This window comes from Alosa sapidissima, chromosome 13, assembly GCF_018492685.1.
Source record: "Alosa sapidissima isolate fAloSap1 chromosome 13, fAloSap1.pri, whole genome shotgun sequence".
NCBI lineage: Eukaryota > Metazoa > Chordata > Actinopteri > Clupeiformes > Clupeidae > Alosa > Alosa sapidissima.
This window is the reverse complement of record NC_055969.1, coordinates 10,950,858-10,972,642: the sequence shown is the minus strand read 5'-3', so window position 1 is coordinate 10,972,642 and position 21,785 is coordinate 10,950,858. Positions and strand designations below refer to the sequence as shown.

Genomic DNA, 21,785 nt, shown 5'->3' with positions numbered 1-21,785 from the left:
ACAGTGAAACAAATGATTTTTCAGTTCGATTCAGCCAAGCAGATATATTGTAAAAATAATGAATTCTATTTTATTACAGTGGGGCCCGGGATTGCACATTTATTTCACGTTAGTGGTAGGGTGCATGTTTTCAGTGAAAGCTGGCCTTGCAAAAAACATATTTTGCGTGTGTGTTTGTGTGTGTGTGTGTGCACGTGGGTGTGTGTGTTTGTGTTGAGCAAGGAGCCCATCTGGGCCACGGTCAGGCCGCGGTGCTGAACAAACCATGCCTGGGTGACTGGTCGTCTGGCGGCAGGCGCACCATCATTTTTCCCTGTCACGGGCGAGGGGGTGGAGGGTGGAGGGGTGGAGGGGTAGAAATTTGTGGAGGAACCTCACCGTGGAATGTTTATATTTCATAAACAAAATGATGTTTTCAACATTCTGAGAGATGGGCGGTTCCAGTTGCTGCATTTCCCCAGTGCCTCGAGTAAGATTATTAATGCGCTCCACTAACTGTTAATTTCACTTTGGAGGAATGATTTATGGCTAGGCAAAGAAGAGAGGCATAATCTAATTGAGATCAGAATGGCTGTTTCTCGCATAGCCATGCCAGCTCCATCCAGATGGGGCACTATGATTAATGTCTAATGAGCAAATAATCCATGAAATTAATAAAAAACAATTCTTCAACGGCACGCCTTACTTTGGAGAGTATAAATAAATGAAATAGGAATGGAAGTGCTTTTGTCATTTCTTTTATCATTCATTTTCCTTTTCTGTTTATATGTGTAGGTGTGTGTTTGTGTGTGTGTTCATGCTCACACGATAAGAGCATTACAATGGCTAAATCAATCTGAGGTAGAACTATCTGCATCCCTCCCTTACAGAACGATATGATGAAAAAAAGTCTATGCTGGTGCTTCAGCTGTTCATATTCAACTCTTCAGTGTTTGAAAATAGTATGAAAAAGGCAAAAACAACCAGCTACATTTTACACAAAAAAAATAAAGTAATTTGAGGTCACGTTTTTTTTTTAACCACTCTCGAGGTTACGGAAATATATTTCATTTTGAATATGCCAATAAATTAGCAAGCAGGCGGTAAAGACATCCCATGCTAATATTTGTGGTATCATACTTGTGGAGTGAAGTATGTCCCAAGATGCTTTCAAATGATGGAGGATATGAGGACACTTTGATATATGAGGTTTCACCATCAGAGGAATCCGCAGAGCCATGGAGTATGGACCTAATGTCATCCCCTTTCACTCTTCTTCAGAAAGACCATTTCCCCGGTGTCAGGTGTAGGTTAAATATGCATGAGAGGATGTCTCACTCGGAAGGTTAATAGTTGAAAAATCCAAAGAAGAGCTCAGAAACCAAATATTCTACTTAAATATGCTACTTTAAATGCATTTCATTATGACTGAACTGTTTTAATGAATCCATTAAACCTTCTGAAAACCAGGTGCATACCATTTAGGTGTGCTTTAAAAAGATCTATGCTGGCGGGCAAACTGTAATGTGGTCGAATGAGAACTTGAATTGAAATAATGGGATTTTGGTGCTGGTACATGATGCTTATTCAACAAAAAAATATCCATAACATTAAAATGCTGACAGTGCTCAAAGCCACAGCCTCCATTGATTTTCATGCAATGGTTCCATTTTTCTGTATTCTAACATACAATATGGCACCTTTCACAAGGACAGCTCACATGAAAATCATTAGAGCCACTCATATAGAGTAATTAATGTTTCATTAATGAAATGAAGTGTTCACATCATTTATCCAGAATAGGTAATGAAGTGTGTGGGCTGGTATTTCTTGGCGGGTTTAAGAATGTCACTTTTTACCATTACGTCAGCTTATTTATTTGCCTTAAGAGCCACCTTGCAAATACAGCAGCAGAGCTTAGCTTCCATTTGACACGTAACATATTTATTCAGCAAGAGAGCTCTTGGATACGGCGAGGTGTTAAACGCTCCCAGTGGCCATGTTTTCTCTGCTTGGTTTTTAACAGCTCAACTGTTACCCTGCTGGACCTGTAGGAAAGTCTGAGCTGATTACAGCAGCTTTGACTCTCTGAGGGAGAGCTGGATCCCACACTGCCCTGTTTATGGCCATAACACTCCTAATAGATCACTGATGTAGTGGGGTTTGGAGGCGATGATCACTATAAATTATCCTAGTCAATATTTAACACTTGTCATTTTTTTTTTTTTAACAGTAGCAATATACTTATAAATGATTGCTACAAAGATATTTATACAACAATAATCTGCTACCACAAATGTTTTTTAAGGTTTCACAAGAACTCTTTCATATTATAATTGGTATGATCTGTATAACATGATCTGTTATACTAAATATTGGTATTGAATGCCTCTTTATGAATCAAATCTACCAAAACTGACTGTTAGATACCATATATAACATATTGTAAATGTTTATGTAATAGCTATAGGTCAGAGAAAGAAAGGATAGCACATTCATTCATTAAACCTTTCAAAATTGCTTCGAGAGACAATCATCATGCCTGAACTTAGTTATCGCTAGACGATCTGACCTGCTCTCCCTTGTTTCATATTACCACGTCGTCTCACTCAGGTGGGTATGGCATTTGGGGATGGAGGACAGACTTCAATTTACTTAGAGAGCAGGTCTGCTCTCCCCACTCCATAAACACCTAAGGATTAGATTGGACACACTTAAACTCATTGGCTGTAAATGGGAAAGACTTTGAGGTCACCATACTTTATAGACCCATTATAATCCACCTGCTGGTGACCCCCACAGAGAGAAACTCCACAGAATGTCTAAGAGCATGACATAGTTGCTAAATAGTTGAAGTTGCTTCCTTTGGCTTGAACACTGCGCTTTTTACCCTTGGGATTTTTTCAGTGAATGATGGAAGTCTACTGAATTATTTAAGGTCATTGTCACATTAATTATCACATTCTGGGTCAGATGTATTGAACAAACACAAACATATTGGGCATTGTGGCTCTGGATGAGGAATTGATGGATTGATTGCTTCAGCCGCGTGGCTTCAAACTATGCTGATGTTTCCGGGCTGTGTGCTCCCAGCCCGGCTCACCGATTGGCAGCTTTGAGTATTTCTGTGGTGCAAAGAAAACCAATGAAATGTCTTCTCATCCTGACTCAGCAAGTCCCTGTACCTTCTGGGAGATTGGGCTTGTTTGCGCCATGGTTTAAAGTTTGGATCCTACTGATGATCAATAAGTCAACAGTTACTCCAATAACTCACAAGGGCTCATTGCCCATTGGATTTGTTGCGCTCTAATTACTTTGAGCTCCATTTATGTCTTTATGTGAACCTTTAAGTTGTTATAGAAAGACATTTATGGCACTTAGAGCATTCTAAGCGTATTTTGTGTATGTGTGTGTGAGAGTGCGCGACAGTGTGTACACGCAAGAGAGAGTGTGTCTCTGTGTGTGTGTCCTCCAGGAGGTCCACGGGAAGCAAGATGGATTGATCCATAAGCGACTAATTCTATAATGGTTTGCTTAAAGAATGTCTGCTCTGTCTCTCCAAATCTCATTATCATTATAATTTGTTTATCATTACATTATAAATTCCTCATCTGGGCTTTAGTTGGTATGGTAATGGAATTACTCTGTCCTAAAATGCAGTCTCTGACCCATGCGCTTCCATTGTAGTTTCCATTCTCCATGAGTTAAGCCGAGTTGTAGAATTAAGTAGAAAGCCATAAAGTTGACCTCTATTTAAGAGAGGATAAATAAAAATGACTGGGCCAAGCCTAAGAATACACTGACAGCCTCTAAAATGGCATTTTATTTTATGCTTAGCAGAAAGCCCTTTTATTTCCATGACCTTTACTGCAAAAACCCTGAGCTTATTAATTGGAACAAATTGGAGAGAATGCTGTTTATTATTCCGAAAGTATTTAACTGGGCTTAATGCTATTCTCGAACTTTTACATATTTAGTGATCTCATTTCAAAGTTGATTTTCCACCCTTTCATTTTTCCAATGTTTCAAATGGCTTTGGCTAACCTACACACTTCAATGCTATTCTCAAACTTTTCCATGGCTCCAGTCAGAGGTGGACCCCAGTCACACTCCTCGCATCTTGTGTGGTAGAAACTGATTCACAGCAAGGGGTGACCCGGGGCCTTTTTAACAGACAGGACCACTGTGAGACAAATTGCTACAAATTGTGATTTTTTCCACTCTATGGGATTACAAAAGCCCTCCCACCGAGCGGCTCTCCACAGCACAGGGCCCGCGGCCACAGGAAGGCAGCGATGCTGCTTAACTAACAATGCAGCTTAGGGCATTATCCCGCGGCCATTGTTAGATCAGTGTCAGCCGCAGTGCTGGGAAACCTCAAGTGAAAGCCAAACCTGCAGATTCCTGAGGGGAGGGGAGGGGAGGGGGTAGAGTTAGGGAGGTTGGGTAAGGAGGTGGGGGCAGGCGGTCGGGGGGAAACAGAGAGAGCTCTGGGAGAGGTGATGGTGAGACTTTGAGGAGTTTGTTGTTTGTTGTCAGTGGCGCTGAAAGTGTAGAGTTTGGGCGTCTTTTTTACAGCATGTTTTGGCACTTTGCCTGTTTATGGGCAAAGCGGTTAGGTCATCACAGCATGAATGAGTGTGCATAGAATTTCCATTTGCAAAAAAGTCTATGAAAACACTTACAGCTGTGAATAACTCTTTGAATAACAGGACAAATACATACGTTTCATATAGTCATTTCACACACAGGGCATTTTCACTTTTTAGTGTGAAGAGAGCACAGTAATAAACACATTTAATTATTATCTAAATGTAACTCTAATATTTCACTAAAGACAATTACATTTACACATACACAGAGAGGCACACACATATATGAAAAAAAAAATATATATATATATATATATATACACATATATATACATTTCCAAACGAGCAGATATAGAAATAAAATGATGAGTTCACACGTATGTGCAGAGGCAGCAGGCTGGTGTATGCCCTGTCTGTCTGTGGTGCAAGCGAGCTCGTCTAGACCTTGCTTGAGAACAGATAGGACCTGTGTACAAAACTGCCAGAGGTGAGAGAGGCAAGACCTTAGTGGCCATGATTTATGACCGCACTCACAGGAAAATGGCCTTTTATGTACCTAATCCTCCCTGGGAAAGTTGGTATACATGATAGAAAGTTGTCAGCTCCACGCAGATAGGACGGACAGAGGGCGAACAAAACAAGGCTTAAATTGTGCCTTTTTTCACCCGGTCAATTCACTCCCGGGCCATAATGCTATTTTCCCATGCTCGCCAAGGCCTCTGCGTTTGTTTAGTGATGTCGCAATTGGGTGTTAATGCCTGTTTAGTTATGTCACCCCAATCTGTGGAGGAGCTGGGGAGGCACCTTGGGCCCAGGCCTCCCCCACGGAGCAGCGGTGGTGGCATGGGGAATTTGAGACGGTGCTACCAGGAGGTCAGAGAGGAGCGGCGCTTGGCATGCCAGGTTTTTGGAGGGCCGTCGAGAAGAATCTCGCTCTGACGCTGGCCCTGGAGTTTTGCTTCTCAGCCTGTCAAGACAGACATACTGCCCTTTGGCAGTGGTAGCGTGGTGCTAATCCTTAAATCAGGTTGTGCCATAGCTGCTACATCGCATGTCTGTTCAAGTTGCTCATAGTCCGTAAATTTTGATCTACCAATACCAACAGGCGTACTTTAAGAGTTTTAAAGATTAATTATACATAGTGCAACCTTCTGATAGTTTAATCACATTCATCAATGCACCAGCCAATGACAACATCCACATTTCAAACATCCACTATCCAAACTTTGCTGCTTTGAATAATACTATACCCATTGACTTCAATTCACTTGAGCAATTCAGCCCGCCAGTGTCATTGAAACTCATTGCCATTTGTCATCCAAAGGATCTCAGATCACCTCATGGTCCGCTCTATTAACTGGACGTGATCCAGAGAGCCACTGTTGCCAGCCCATCACAGTGAAACCAAAGTTCTCGAGCAACATAATAGTCCTCATCTCCTTAGTGATTATTCTGGGGGTAAACAATTGGGCTGCTAGCTATTCCTCTCACACACTCTGAGCTCAGTGTTCCCGAGCCCACCCCCCCCCAACCACCCCCCACCCCATCCTCCGTCGGTCTAACAGAGGGAGAGAGAGAGAGCGCGGTGCCCAGGAGTGGAGCCAGAGTGGCCAGCCCCGCGTCTCTCTCCCTATGAAGAGAAACAATATCCGCATTTTATTAATGAAGTCATTTGGCTGGCAGTTTATTCCAGGCTCAATATTGCGGAATGCATTGATCGGGGTGGAATTCACTGCTCCCACGAGTAGCCATACTGCTCTGATACACAAACACATACAGAGGGGTGTGTGCACACTTCCACACACACACACACACACACACACACACACACACACACACACACACACACACACACACACACACACACACACACACACACACACACAGTCCCCTATTAATCATTTAAAATCTTTTTTAATACTGGTGATATTTTCTGCAAACTGTGTCCTGACACTGCAATACCTATGATAAATGTTTTCAGACTTGCTTCAAAGTAAATATGTGTGCAGTTTTTGATTTTAAATGTTATACTTGAGACTTGCACTTAGTTTGCAAGAGATTATCGCTATGTTTTACATAAAAGTCCCATCCAGTTTTCGTAGTTTGTCAAAATTCCCAAATAGTCAAGTACTAGCAAACTAAAATGATTAGAGATCAAAGTGTGTTTATGTTGACTAATGAATTACCGGTATAATGCATACTCAGGACCTCCTCATTAATCCTATTCGCTGCATTAGTTAGCATGGACAAATCATAAACCATAGTATTAGCAAACATGAAGCAATATTAACTGCTGTAGTAAGTGTGTTACAGGTAATAGCTACTGCATTTGCTTAATGTTAATTAATTAAATTTAGAGCATTAGCAAAATGATTTAATGAAAAGCACATTTGACTTTTTTTCTTCTTGTGTCCCACTGCTGTCTTTTCTGTGACCTTGTTTTCTACATTGCAAAGTGGGAAAGGCTAGTTTCGACCCTGAGCTCAAATGTGTTTGGTTTATTGACTGACCACAGACAACAGTTGTACCTCCTTTGTGTTAAATGGGTTTTCATTTTTTATTGGCAGGCCAATGACTGAGGTGTTTTATGGTGGCTCTTTAGGGTTTAACAGCTTGGAGCATCAATGTGTGTTTTATTGATGCTTATAAAACAAAATAAAACACAAACCACAATGCAACAGCACGTCAAACAAATGCAGACCTCATAGCACAAAGACTCACTCTGCAGAGATGCACTGAATGCTAAAGTGTTCAGATCACCAGAGGAAAAGCTTGGGTTTCAGATTAAATGAGTCTGTAGTCTATTCCAGATAAATGCAGCATTGTCTCAAAGGTAAAACTTAACTGATATGTATATTTCAGTTATTGATTAGTTTTTTCTATTATTATTAGATAATAATCTACTTGCTGCAAATTGTCTGTGCTCATATGTTTCACATGATGACTGTTGTCCCACTGTCTACCACCATGTGTGTTGGTCACTTCACTGGGAGTAAGGTGTGCCCACTCTACTCCACTAATACATTTGTTCCCCTTTCAAAGAGATATTAGTGATTCAGACTTCATGTCTCTCCAGGCTGGGAGGGTCAGTGCAATACCATGTCAAACAAGGTTATGGCCAATCCAAAACACTTCACGTCAGGTCATTACAGAAGCAGGGATCACAGCACTAACAATCTCGTCATAACGCTTGGGAACCATAAGAGCCGCCGTAACCCGGGGCAACGGCCTAAAGCCGAGCGTCCTCAGCCGACAGCTCAGGCAGTCGCTTGTCATTTTCACTATTTGATGGGCGTCATGGCAATAAATAACTCCATGAAAAATGAGGAGGGAGGAATAGGATCATAACCCTGCTGAACTTGAGGTCCCTTTGTCATTGATTATGGAAATAACCCAGGCGCTGACCTGCGGGGGCATTATGAGCCTTAAGCATTGATTAAATACGCACAAAAACAACTCTGGCAGTAAAATCAGGAGCTATATTCAATTTCACTGCCTCTGCCTCCAGTTAGAAATCGCGGCTCTTTTTAAAAGGATTTCATTCCCCGCTATGTATATACTGCCGTTGTCCACAGATTGAATTAACCTCCTGACAATGCTGGAGATAAGTGACCTTGGGTGGACGGTTTGACCTCTGACTTTTGACAAAGAGGGCCAGTCTGAGCACTGGTCATGGGGTGACTTCGAGGGAGGCAAGCCGTGGGGTCAGGCCAATGCACTTAAGCCTCCCCTCCTCAATTGTTCCCCTACCACACACAATTCTGCATGATGAGGCATCCTACGATTTGGCATTCTGATCAATACACTTTCAAAGATAGACTTCATAAGTAGGTCATAAGAAGCATTTTAGGTATTAGTGCATGGGGTAAAGTGAGGCTGTGCCGAGTTCAGCCTCTGCCTCTTACTTAAGGTCTCGCCCCTGCAATAAAGTCGGCGAGGTGGACATGAATCACAGGAGATTAGAATCTCTACCTAGGGGACAGGGCTGCTCTCTTGCATTTGAACGGGGACTCTCCACCTCAGTCCATCATCAAATATGCTATCATAAAATTACTAAAATAGTGGAATAATTTGTTTGCCATAGCTTTCAATAATCTCTTTTGAAGGAGTACCTACCTTCATAGCAAGAATGAACTGATACCATTGTAAGAGCACCTGCATGTTTTTTTTTATTTATTATTACATTCCATTATAAGGTTACAAATCAATGTAAATATTAATATCAATATGACAGGTGTTTCATGCCCTGTTTCTCTTTTAAGAGTATTAAAGACTAAGTTCTTCAAAGTATTCATCTACTGGTGCCCTATGGTGAAACTTCATATTAGTGCAATAAGATAATGCCACCATGTGAACTTTAAACCAAGTGAAGCGCTGATGGACAGATGACCTTACCACAGAAAAGTGATCTAACCATTTTCTCTCAAGTTCAAACTAACACTCCGAGAAAAGTGATGCACAACAATATTATTTATCTCTTTCATCATGAAAAAAACATGAAACAGTATTAATTTAATGCAGTGCATACGGACTACAAAACAGTTTGCAGATTACATGACAATAATGTCATGTACACTCAATTAAATTATGATGATAAACCTTGCAGCTCCACATCCCAAATTTGCATGATTCAAAATGGAAACAATTAAATCATGAAACGCATCACTCAAAAAAAAAAAAAAGCTGGGTATGACAAAGACGGCCCTCCATGCATGATGATGTTCACTTTTTTATCATTCATCATGGAGTCCCAACATTTAATGCTGTTACCCAGGGCGCCCCACCACTCACAATGCCACCCTGTCAGTGGTCACATGTGTCAGCCAGTCGCTATTGAGTGAGCTGTCGCAGTAATGGAGTGACGAGGCAGGGGGAGACACCCCCTGAAACACATTTGGGTAATATGCCAGAGCAGTCCCTGTTTATCATGTGATGCATTCAGGAGCAGGGCACGGCGCATTATGTACATAATTCACTAGTTACATTTGTCAAAACATGGATACGTATGGGGGCTAATGATCCGCACAAAATTAATGGCACCATAAAAAAGAAAAATCCGCCACTCACGCGGGCATGACAGGATCCACTGGCTTTGATAAACCTTTAAACGACGGATAATCAGGGCGGAGGGGCAATCAAGCCCCGTGCTGATGGTGTGTGGCTCTGGTCTCAGAAGATGTAATTTTTAGACAGGTCTGCTTTGGCTAAATATAATACTCTCCACTGGGTGGCTACCCAGGGATCATAAATGCATCACATTACCTACTAGACCAAGCCAGACGTAAATATTATGAAGATACCGCATCTGGATATGGGCCCAAAGACATTGTTTTCAGCACTGATTAAAGGCACAAACTAAAAAGTCTAACAGGTGCCATTTTGATATATTCTGATTTCAATGTTTTTAATTGGCACTGATGTATTCCGAACCAATCACTGATTAAACTCCTATTTTCATGCCACTGCAAACACCTTAAGAGCTCATCACTCTGCCCCTGCCTCTGGATCTCGAGGTGAGCTCCTTCCTCCAGCCTTCCCGACGTGTCTCTCCTAACACAATCCCATCAGCCGACACAGACACACAGTCCCCGTAAACGTGACAAGCCCACCGGCTCGCGCGCTCTCACGCCTTTTAATTTCATTAAAGACATAATACAAGCAGAATGCACTTTATCACCTTTTTATTGTCTCCTTAATTCATTACTTTGGCACTCTTTGTGGCACCTATAACTCTTGTGCCGGTGAGCGAGGGCTGCACATCCTGAACCCCGCTATGGCCGCAAATGCATGTATAATAAGGCTTTGATTTCAGCGGCAGGCCGGGCGCTGCTCAGACAGCCAGGGGGAAATCTATTACTTCACTGCCATTTTCCTAAGTGTTTGCACCCCTGCACGACCCCTGCTACTTTATCTGTTGGTTTTTATTTTCAGAGTGCATGCTGTCCATATGTTACGCTAATAGTTGCTATAATTCTTGAGCAATAGGGATCATGTTTTATTGGTTCTTAGCATCAGAAGAACAAAAAAGAAAGGGGGAAAAATGTGAGAAGAATGCATTTAAATACAAGAAACCCTTTAAGCAATATACACTAATGGGCTTACACTGATATATTTGCATAAAGATGAATTATACTGGGCCAGCTTGACATGACTTTTAAAATATGATTGAGGAGGTTATTATGGCGGCAATATGATACGTGTTAACAGGTTATTTTAGCACAGCTAGTGCTAATAAAATTCAGGACAAAAGACTCGGCCAGTGGGGGTAATTCTTTCTCATGGCCTGAGTCGTCTGCAGAAGGTGCTCATTTTGTCATTATTCCCATCAACCCCACCCTTGGCCCTCTGTCTGCTAAGGGGGGGGGGGGGGGGCAAAAATGACAAAGTCTTTAACAAACTGGCAACCCTGACTGCAGGAAAGGGCCTTTGAACGAGGCCCTGACAAACTTTAGTCCTCTCATTAATCACACTGTTTGGGTTCACGAATGGCACTTATTTATTTATTGCTGTGCAGTTATGGAACAATAAAGTAGGAATTTAAGGAGAATCCGACGAATCCAACAGAGTAGAGAAAAAACCCCATGATGTGAGTGAAAGGAAAAGGCTGGTGATTAAAGGCTCTTTGTTGTGGGGTGATGCTATCTGAGTGAGGGCAGTATAGCAGGATTAGGGTGGTTAACTGTTGAACTGTCTCATCACACATAGATCTGTTTGCAAGTCACAATCCAGGTGAGGCTCTGACAGAGAACAGAAAGAAGAAGAAAAAACAACCTCATTAAAGAAGATTATAGCAGATTATAAAGAGAGGTCTCCAATCTCACATATGTCTCTTGAGCACAAAGCCTGCAGATCAAAGCCAAGATCTCATAGGCATCACCACATTATCCGATTCTCTAAATAAGATTAACAAGCCAATGTACACAAACCCAAACGCATCCCACACACATCAAGATCAGGTGAAGCCCTATCAACACACCTCTGACACTGTTATATACATAATTGGCCAACAGTGGCACTCTTTTGCTCCAGTGATCAAGAAATAAAACTTCTAGTAAACCTTCAGCTATTAAGCCATCAAGCCCTGGGGGTGGAACAATGTCACAAGACCGAGTGATAAATTGTTCTGTGCCATTGAGATACACTTAACTAAAACAGATTAAGTCATATCAAACAGATAATTCAATCCCGCCAATATAAAAAAAAACGCGGGGGGGGGGGGGGGGGGGGGGGTTATTCTAAGGATGGGGAAAGACACATGCAGTGTGGAACAGCTACAGCTCCTAACCACAGCAGCAGTGTTGCTCTGGGATCCAACAGGCGGCCAATAGAAACCACCGTGTGCCGCCCACTTGATTATTCACAATGGGCAATCCCAAGGTGCTCCTTATCAGGGAGCCTGCGAACGGGCCAGAGTGAGATAAGGGCCCGGGCATATGTGCGGCCGCATTCATTCCAACGGGATGGCGTCTCGGGTGACACATGGCCTTGTGTGTGTAATCTCGTGTCGAACAAGCTCTGCTGAGAGCGCATCAGTGGAGCCTTCACACAGATAAAGCACATTACTTGCCTCTGCTAAACGTTGGATCGTTCCGGCAGGGAAAAATTCCATTGTCAACCATGAAACCTGTTGTTTGAAGAGGCAGTGCTTTGTTTAGTGACACTAGAGGCAGGATTTCAAAAAAAAATTCTCCTCACGTGAATGAGGTCTGTTGCTAAGCATTATCCAGATAGTGACAGTAACTGCTAATTTACTACCACCTCATTTACTAAATAATGTCACACAAATGTTCATCTCAATTCCAAACTAGGTAAACAATCAGTCACATGGTTGGTAATTTTATAGCTCACTATTCATAGTCAAAATGAATTCTCTACAGTATAATCTACCAGGATGTGAACGCTTTCTCCTCGGAGAGGTGCTCGGTGTGCGAGGACACAGAGCTGCCGTGCCGTTATTTCTCGACTAATTAACCTTTTCCTCAAGCGAGCGTTTGACGGGAGTGCACTGGTGACCCGGCAGCATCTGGCCAGCTGTGCTGCTGTGCCTCTGCTTGGTGGCGGCGATGTCGCCACACCCGCCGCACAGTCACTCAGCAGATGCTCCAGCAGATCCCTCAGGCCTGGAACCCATGTTCACAACACCTGGACGCCACCGATGGATCATATTTCCTCTTCGATCATGCCGGCCAACGTCACCCTCCAAAAACACGAAACGCTCACTGCTTCCCACAGCACAGACAGGGTGGGAAAGAGAGTTACAATTGGGTTGGGTTGGGTTGGACAGAGGGTTTGAATTACAAAATGTGAGTCTCCCAGATTTGTTGGATATAAATTGCCTTCCAAATAAAACAATCTAACTATTTTAGAGGTCACTGTGGCTATTTGTTTGGAATTAAACTGTAATGAAACAGTACACAAAGATTAAAATATGAACTGAAGATCATCTGAAATAAAGTGGGGTGGTTTTAAGACACCAGTAAGGGTAGGAGTAAAGTGGGCAAGTGGTGCTGGTTCCAATCATATTTGTTTTGATTAAACAAAGATCTGTATGTGGGTCCAAATAAACTAAGCTTGTTTTAAATGTTTTCCAGGGTCAAATGTATATGAACATTTCTAAAGATACTACAAAGTGCTCTATTGTAGCAAAAATATATCCTTTGTTTATAGGAAGATACAAAAAACCTCTTAAATAAAAGGACTACTTATTCATATATTAAGTTTATAGTAAGGATTTCTATCAGTCCTCACCTAAGTACAGGAAAACAAAGATAGGTCATTTGAGAGTCACTGCGTTGTGTAACTGGACCATTGGTTATTACAGTTCAGGAGTCCACACACACAGCAAGTGTAACACACAATTAGCAGGCAGAATTGATTATGCAAATGTCCAGAGACGGAAATAAATAATGTATTTATAATTGTCTCAGTGATGGAATGAAAAGAAATATCTACAAATCTTCCAAAGAGCAGTCAATAGAGTAATGTGTTGTATAAATACTACAATGGCTTCATGAGGAGCCTCCATTTAATTTTCACACTCAAACCCCATTTGGTGGGGTGGTCAGGACAAGGCGCTAAGATGCTAGGTGACATTATGGCAAAGGCATTAAAGAGAAATTGAAAACCAGCAGCTGCTAGAATGACAAGTAGTGGACCACAATGACCCCTGTGGCAGCCTAATGCCAGTTACATTGTGGAACAATCACGTTTTTTGAAGCACTAACATGACACTTTCTCATATTGCCTCCATCTGAAATAGTTACACTGACTTGAGGCTACAGCTGCACTCCATTTAATAATAATGGAGTGGTTGGTCGTGTTAACCATTTTATTCATGGCAGTGATCATTGTTAGGGTCTAACAAGAGCATGTGTTCCCAATTCCTTTGGATTATTTGTGGTCATCAAGACAGGAAATAAATACTACAGGGCCATAACTTGTGTCCAACAACAAAAAAATGACACATAATTTACATGTTTTCCATCTAACCCATACTGTCTGTGTTGCTGTATAATTTTATTAAAACAATACTTCACTGGCAATTTGTAAATACATGGTAGTTTGAAAAGTGCGCTTGCTATTATGCTGAAAAAATATTTATTGGATGCGCAAGGTTTCAACGAACTGAGCATCTTAAAAAAACAATATGTCGGAATGCATTTGAGACCAACTGAAAAACGAGAGATGTCCGCACACAAAATATGACAGTTGGACTAATGGCCATTCTATATGACCTCTGTGTTCCATTCTGCATCAACAGGAAAATACAAATTGTATTCAGTTTGTCAACTTATTGGCATGCGTATAATCTGAAACATGCGATGAGGAGACAGGCGCTCTGACGGTACTGACAGCAAAGCTACGTTAGCTTAAACTAACAGGCTGAACTAACTGACAAGAGAGGCGAACAGAGAGACCACAGATACTTATCAGTCCACGCGCGCAAATACGACAACAGATGGCTGGCTAACATTTCTTAAAATGATCTCCGCATGCGTCCTAATGTAGTGTGTTGATGGGTAAATGCCTACCCTTCATTAGAGCTCTCCTGTCCGTCGATTGGCCATCGGACTCAGTTATCGCAGGCCTGCAAAGACGCAAGACAAATGCCAAAGGTCAGCCAATCAGCACCCTGTGCTCTGCATTAAATAACTGTCCCAGATCAAAAACTATAACTCACCTCTGTATGTCAAGGATATTGCGTCGACCCACCACTTACCAGTGGTTCACACCAACAAGGACTCCCAAAAGGGCTGACACCATTTGACGGCACGTTATGCCATCTCAGTCGCTCAGTAAATATGACCTTTGCATATTTGAGAGACCTCCAAATATAGCTAAATGTATGTATACCTACATATATGATAAGTGTAACATTCTGTGAAATATATTGCTCTTCCTCGGCTTGAAGGCTGTGATCCCTATGATATAGTGTACCACTGAGATTTAGAGTCCTATAATAAAACTGAGCGATGCGGATATATTCACACAGCAGGCCAAACCTAATATTTTTCAAAAGTCATTACTTTTTTAGTATTGCCTTTATCGTCTTTTTGCTAGACAGATGAATATTTTAACTTCAATTAAAAGAAACACAACGTTATTTATTGGGGAACATTGAATGTCAAAAATATCAATTATGGAGCCAACCTGCAGACATGTCTACACATTGCAATGTATTATTATTATTATCCTTATTATTATTATTATTATTATTATTATTATTATTATAGCTTGACAATAATAATAATCGCCTGAAGCATCAGCCCCTTGCACTGAATCAGCATATATGGCACTATAACATCAGTTAGTCCATGTCAATATAAATAAATAAAATAGGCCTGATTACACTGTCACACTACCTTGGGTAGCCCACAGCCAAGACTGATCTGTCGTTGCTGCAATATATGTGTAATCAATTACTAAATGACCGATGACAAATGACTATCTTAAAATGCACCTTGAAAAGTATTCGTTATTTATGATTGCCTTAGGTTAATATAAAAAGTGGTCACTTGTCATTCTCCTTTAACCCACAATGAAAGCCTCCCATCTCTCGACCTTCAGGTTATAATGAAGGAAAATAAGACGACCAGCAGGGCATATGCGTTTTCAATCGCAGCTGATGCTCTCCAGCCGCACTTGGAGAGCGGTGCATCTTTTACAGTTGCATTAGATAAATTAAATATTTACCAGTTGAGTGAGGAGCGGGTGAGTGATTTTCAATTTTCAAAGAACAGGCTGATGTAATCATTCGGATCACTACATGTTGACATTGCGGAGTGCATTTCTTTAAAGTCACGATGTAGCCAGAGAATTTCTCGTAAGTTCTTCAAACCGAAATAAACTAGACCTAAATCTTCTTAACTTGTTTCATTCCTGCATCTAAGTGCACCGATGATACTGCACCAATAACTGTATCTAGGTCAATATAAAAAGTCGTCTCTGATCAATTCCAAAACACAGTAGGCCAGACGACTCCATAGTTCATCAAAATAATATCTGGAATAAATTACAGCCAACCTCTTGCAGTAGCCTACAATGGTGTGTGAAATTACATTCCCAAAAAAGGACAAAAAGGCTCCTGGCAGCCTAATATTTTAGCTGATATTAGCCTAATAATTTGATTTAATTCTGTTGATTTAACATGAATTCTCCTTACTCAGTGGATAACTGTTATACATTATTTCAACCGAAACGTGAAATTATAATGAAATCAAAGCAATTTTCAAATTACTTTTTATTAAATAAAAGTGCAATACATACGAGCCTGCAATGCGCAATTCTGCAGGATCTTAACACTGTTACAAACTGAAAATATTATATAAATTAAGTATTGATCATGAATGAAAAGAAAACCTCATAACAGTGGGCGACGAATGCATTTATATTACAAATATATTTTACTTGTTACACGTCGTTTCTCATTTTCACCTATTTATTTACACGTGGAACTCGTGGCTTTCTGCAAACTAGTCAGTTGAAAATTAATAAAGTGAACAATCGCCGGTTTTCCCAATCTGTCATTTTTGTTGAGGGTATTATTTTAAAAAGGTGGACAATGTCTTTAAAACCCCTCTTAGAAGGAACAAAAAGAACATTAATACAAATTCCGAATTTCAAAACGTATTTTAAATGGCAGAGATGAATAGACTCAGATGTGTCCTGTACAAAAACGGTATTTTACACATAAATATTCACAGTAATATAATTTCTATTCAGTACAACTCACGTTGGTATTTACAAGAACAAGTGTCTTCTTCGCGTTGAAACGTCTGTACAACATCGTAGAGTGCAACCCACACTCCTCAGCATAAAAACAATGCATATTCCTCTGAGCCGGTCTCCTTCCCATGTGCAAATGGAATTTTATACGTGGTGTAAAATGAGACCCTACTCAAATCAGTGCATCACTCAAATCCTCATTTAAAAAAAAAAAAAGACTAAACTGCGCCATCTTCACCCTCTAAGAACTCTCGTTCTCTGAGGTGTGGATAATGAGGGCAGAGTTTGGTTTATGTTTTTTCAGTAGCTGTGTTATTTTCTCGTCGTCTGAGTTGGGATCTAAAGGTTTGTTGTAGTCGTCATCGTCATCTTCGTTCTCTGAGGCACCTTTCAGCCTCTCTGTCTCCGAGTCTTGCTTCTTCTTGGCAGAAGCCATCTCAGCCGCATGCTTTTTCCTCCACTTCGTTCTGCGATTCTGGAACCATACCTGTCCAAATTAAACGAAACATCGCAATGAGCACAAATATTCAAATGAAGTGAATGTGACCTATAAATATTACCAAGCAAAGCACTGGAAATGTATGCCTATATAGACTATGTGTCCAGATTACAGGCTGACAGACTATTCGGGTGTAAACAAATTGCTTGTTTATTGATTTCAACGTTTTAAAGGATTAGCGGTTTGTGCTGGAAAATATTCCCTTTAACAACAAAAATAACCAAATAAAATGTAGGATATAATAAAACTGAAACATTACTGAAAAATAGACTAGGCCTAAATATACATTGGTCATCTTGTCAAGCCCCCTCACAACAAAAATCATGGAAACATGTAAGACATTTTTAGGTTTTCCTGTTTTACACATTATTTAGCTTTCGCTTACTTTAACAAAGCAATTGAATATATTTACACTATCTGAAACATCTTTATAAAGGGGTGCAGAGAGACCATAGTATTAGGCTGGGATTGACTATTTCCCTGGACAAATATGTTGTAATATTCCCGTATGTGTATGTTATTTAGAAGACCAAATGTGTTACTAATTCCGGATGTGTGAGTCATTTACAAGAGCAAATGTGTCATGACAATTTTGGATGTGTTATTTACAAAAGCAAGCCGTTGGTTCTGTAATAAAATCGACCTCGTGGCCTTGTATTCTTGCTGTTATTAAGAAAATGGATCTTACCTTGACTTGGCTCTCTGTCATTCCCAAAGAGTAGGCCAGGCGTGCTCTCTCTGGTCCTGCTAGGTATTTTGTTTGCTCAAAAGTCTTTTCCAGGGCGAATATCTGCTGTCCTGAAAACGTGGGACGTGTATGCTTCCTCTTGCCATCTTTATCCAACAGAACAGAATTTTGATCTGTGAAGGTAAATTAGGTTGATAAATTAAAAATGCTTAGATACAAACAAGCCATAACTTGACTTGAGAGTCAAACTACCACAAGTAAACAAGCTGTATGAAGGCGCGTAAGACTGCGGTAACACTGGTAAGATAGGCTATACCCATGATTGAGTATTCAAAGTGATTTTATTTACGTTATTTAGTATACGTCTATATTAGAATTTGTGCTGTTATATGCCCTTATGAATAGAGTATGTTCGTAAAAGAAATCAGACAAGAAACTTCAGTTACTTACGAGGTGAACAGGCGAACCTGGCGTCTCTCCAGTGAGGGCTTTGCATGACTCCGGGCCAAAAGATCGGGGTCCTCCCAGGGAGATCTGTCAAAGGCTTCGGGTAACGAGCTACAGCCACTGCCGCGGCGCCTGGGCTGAAATACAGGCCGTGCGGAGGTGGAGGACTCAGGCTGCTGAAGCGGGGCAGTCCAGACAGAATTCCAGCAGAGGAGGTTGCAGCCACGGCAGCCGCAGCCCCAGCGGCGAGGATCGAGGGGCGGCTCAGTATATCGTTTATTCCGTGCGGGGTGGCAGCCGAACAATTATGGTGATGATGCGATGCGATGGATGAAAGTCCAGATGATGTTTTAATTCCTGGAGAAGATACAGGAATACCACCAGGATTTGGAGAGGTAGCTGTCGGAGAAGTGGATGATGCAGGCCCGCCGGAAGATAGCGGGTAAGCTGGATATAGAGGCGTCTTCATTTCGGTCATACTATGTAGAGCAGCTAGTGGCGGGGTGCTGAGGAGGAAAGCGCTCTGGCGAGACCCGTCCATCTGCCCCACCGCTAACATTACCGAGAGGATTTCGCTCGGGAATAGAATCGAAATCCTTTAAAAATCACAACTTCCCAAACAAGTTATAAAACTCTGACCTAACGCAGCAAGTGGATTGTGCTATACTTAGGCTTTGAAAACACAAGCAACGCTCCTAAATGTGAAAAGAAACCGTGCTATAGCAAAAAGGGAAAATAAAACAATCCAGTTTTTGCTACAAGAATCTGTTAGTAAATCTTGATATTGAGTTCCAAGTGTATTAAGAGACAATCTTCATAAGCATCCCAATAGGTAAAGAATCCCGATCCTTGCACTTCAATCTTGCAGATCTTGAAGATATGGCATTCTAATGAAGTGGATCCACAACCTCTCCAGTCACTTGAGAGCACCGCTTTAGCGCAGAGGACGTTATTGTTCAACGCTTTTATATCTTTAAATAAAAAGACAGCCTTTCTAGGTGGTGCACATGAAGATCTTGAGGATAATAAAACATTTTCATCAGCCGGCTGTCGTTTGCTGCAAAAGTCAAAAGTTTGAGAATGTGGCGCAGAAAGTAGTGGGAGTCATTCGGATGCGATTGGGTAAATCTCCTGTGACGTAGGATGCGTGTCAACTGAGATTGCCAACTGAATTTAGGAGTGTGTCCTCATTGGCTCTCCATCATGGCTTTCATTTGCACATTAAAAGAGTTGCCGTTCGAGCGGCTATTAAAAACAAAAAGGGGACAAAATCAATCTAGTCAATTTGAGATTTTAAAAATAAAAGGACATCTGTGTGATAGTCATGTGACACTGACCCAACTCGGTTTCCATACAAATTATGGCAGTATAGACTACACCGAATTAAAGAGAATTTAGTGGATATTTTCTTTTAAAATACTGACCATTGCAGAAGGTAGAATGGATCACAACTTCCTAGGCCTAGAGTTCTTAGGCATGGCACCAATGCGGAGACCGGAATTGCTTTGATTTATTATGGGCTTTATAAATTAAGAGCTATGCTTCCATCATTTTGGTTTAGTGTTATTTATTTATTTATTTTTTTACTAAAACAATATTCGTATATGCGGTAGTCTGTTAAATCATGTGATTTGAAAGCAAGTCCTTATGGAGGAATCGCTCGTGCACTTTGCATCCCGTTATCACATAGATTCTAGACCACTGACATACAACAGCTAGTTGTTGCATTATTGGAACTTCATGAAGCCCATAATGCTGTTGCATTTTCTCTCTAGTTATGTTGTTTTCTTGGATGTCATCATTATTAGGTTAATTAATTACAATTGCATGCTTTTCAAAAACACACACATTAAATCCAGTTTTATTCCAGACGAAAATTCATTTTCAGATATGTTTGCTTTATCTAAAAATCCATTAGGATTTATTCTATAATTCATACCAGCTCAACTAAAATGCATATAGTCGAATGCAACTAGGTTAGGCTACTAAATTAACTAGTGAAATACTAACTAAAATGGCATGCAAATATGTTAATATCCACATCAAATTAATTTAATACATCTATTCGTTTTTCATTGACCATGATATATTCAAATTCAATATGCTAGTTTAAGTGTCCGTGCATAGTCCAAGTGTCACGCATAGTCCAATGGACAATAAAGTAGCCTAATCAAGCTCTAAACTGGAAGAGCGACAAACATAACAGTTTTAAATTTACAAAAGGCTATTCTTTCACTAATATCTTAAGGCGATATCATTTAAAAAAAAATCCAAAATCCAAAGTCTAAAGATCAGCCTTTGAATATCAAGTTTAAATGGCCAGGTTTTTCCGACTGAGATGATCAACACCTGCCTGGTGTACTTTGAGAACTGAACCTACTGCAAAATAAACAAATCACTGCTTCCTCCAGTGTACAACCACAGGCATCGCGGTGCAAGAGCAGGGTGTGATGACATCGTGTGGTGAACCGCGGAAACGCAACGGGTTTCAAGCAGTTTTAGTTTCTTTGGACTAGATTAACATTTGATATGCTTTGGTCAATATATTTTGCATAGCTGACAATTCAATCCTAAGGAATGTCGAACAAGAGAGTCAAAGATTTGCGAGTTGACTTTGGAAGGAAAATAAGTGTAGCCTACTATCAACACACATGCTGAATACTTCATACAGCCTCAGATGAAAATGTTTTTAAAAGCTTTAGCAGACAAGAATGTCATGCAAGTTAATATTATATTATGTATCATAACTGTAACTGCAGTTGCATAACTGCAAATATACCAAGCACTGCTTTGTACGCCACACAGAGACAGAAAGGGATCTTTCATAAGGACAAACACTGAGTGGCTAGTAGGAAATATCAAGAACTCTAGCCAACCCGAATGTCAGACACATCTGTAAATATTTGGGACTATTCTGCAACTGAGAATAGATGATATGACATCAGTGCTAGTAAAGTGGCAATGGTATTGCCTTCTGTAATCCATTAAACAAAACACTGTTAGCATGTGCCCGGCAGAGTCCATCTGATCACCATACCACACCGTCAGACAGCATGCCACATCAAAGTGAAAATAGCAATCCAGCCAAGAGCCTTTATACATAATTTCAAGTGTCACGTTTCTCATCAACCTAAAACATTTACTCTAACACCATCTAGTGGCGGTAAAGCTTCTCGAGTCAAATAGCTTGAGTGATAGGGTCTTGCATTTTAAGGAGATGAATGGCTGGAGCTACTTACAGAAATCACTGTTTAGTTGAACAGTTACATCAATCCATGAAACTACCAAAGGCCTCCGTGCATAGCTATGCCATGAAGGAATGATGTGTCAAGGAGTAATCAGCCTGCTATGTGTA

General features: G+C 40.8%; 1 protein-coding gene across 1 annotated transcript; it reads right to left on the bottom strand.

Moving 5' to 3' along the window:
* Positions 1 to 16,354: 16,354 nt before the first annotated feature.
* Positions 16,355 to 19,915, bottom strand: nkx6.1 (NK6 homeobox 1). Its single transcript, XM_042059390.1, has 3 exons — positions 18,434 to 19,915; positions 17,984 to 18,156; positions 16,355 to 17,283 (listed from the first exon to the last, which is right to left on the bottom strand). The coding sequence occupies exons 1-3, from the start codon at positions 18,987 to 18,989 to the stop codon at positions 17,038 to 17,040; spliced, it is 975 nt and encodes a 324-aa protein (XP_041915324.1). The 5' UTR covers positions 18,990 to 19,915; the 3' UTR covers positions 16,355 to 17,037.
* Between the last annotated feature and the right edge of the window lie 1,870 nt (positions 19,916 to 21,785).

What these genes read in the sequence shown, in the direction of transcription:
- nkx6.1 (XM_042059390.1), bottom strand. Translation starts at nt 18,989, where the DNA reads ATGTTAGCGGTGGGGCAGATGGACGGGTCTCGCCAGAGCGCTTTCCTC. An exon ending in CAGGTTCGCCTGTTCACCTC is followed by an intron (nt 18,157 to 18,433) that starts GTAAGTAACTGA and finishes TTACCTTCACAG; the next exon opens with ATCAAAATTCTGTTCTGTTG. An exon ending in TGACAGAGAGCCAAGTCAAG is followed by an intron (nt 17,284 to 17,983) that starts GTAAGATCCATT and finishes TAATTTGGACAG; the next exon opens with GTATGGTTCCAGAATCGCAG.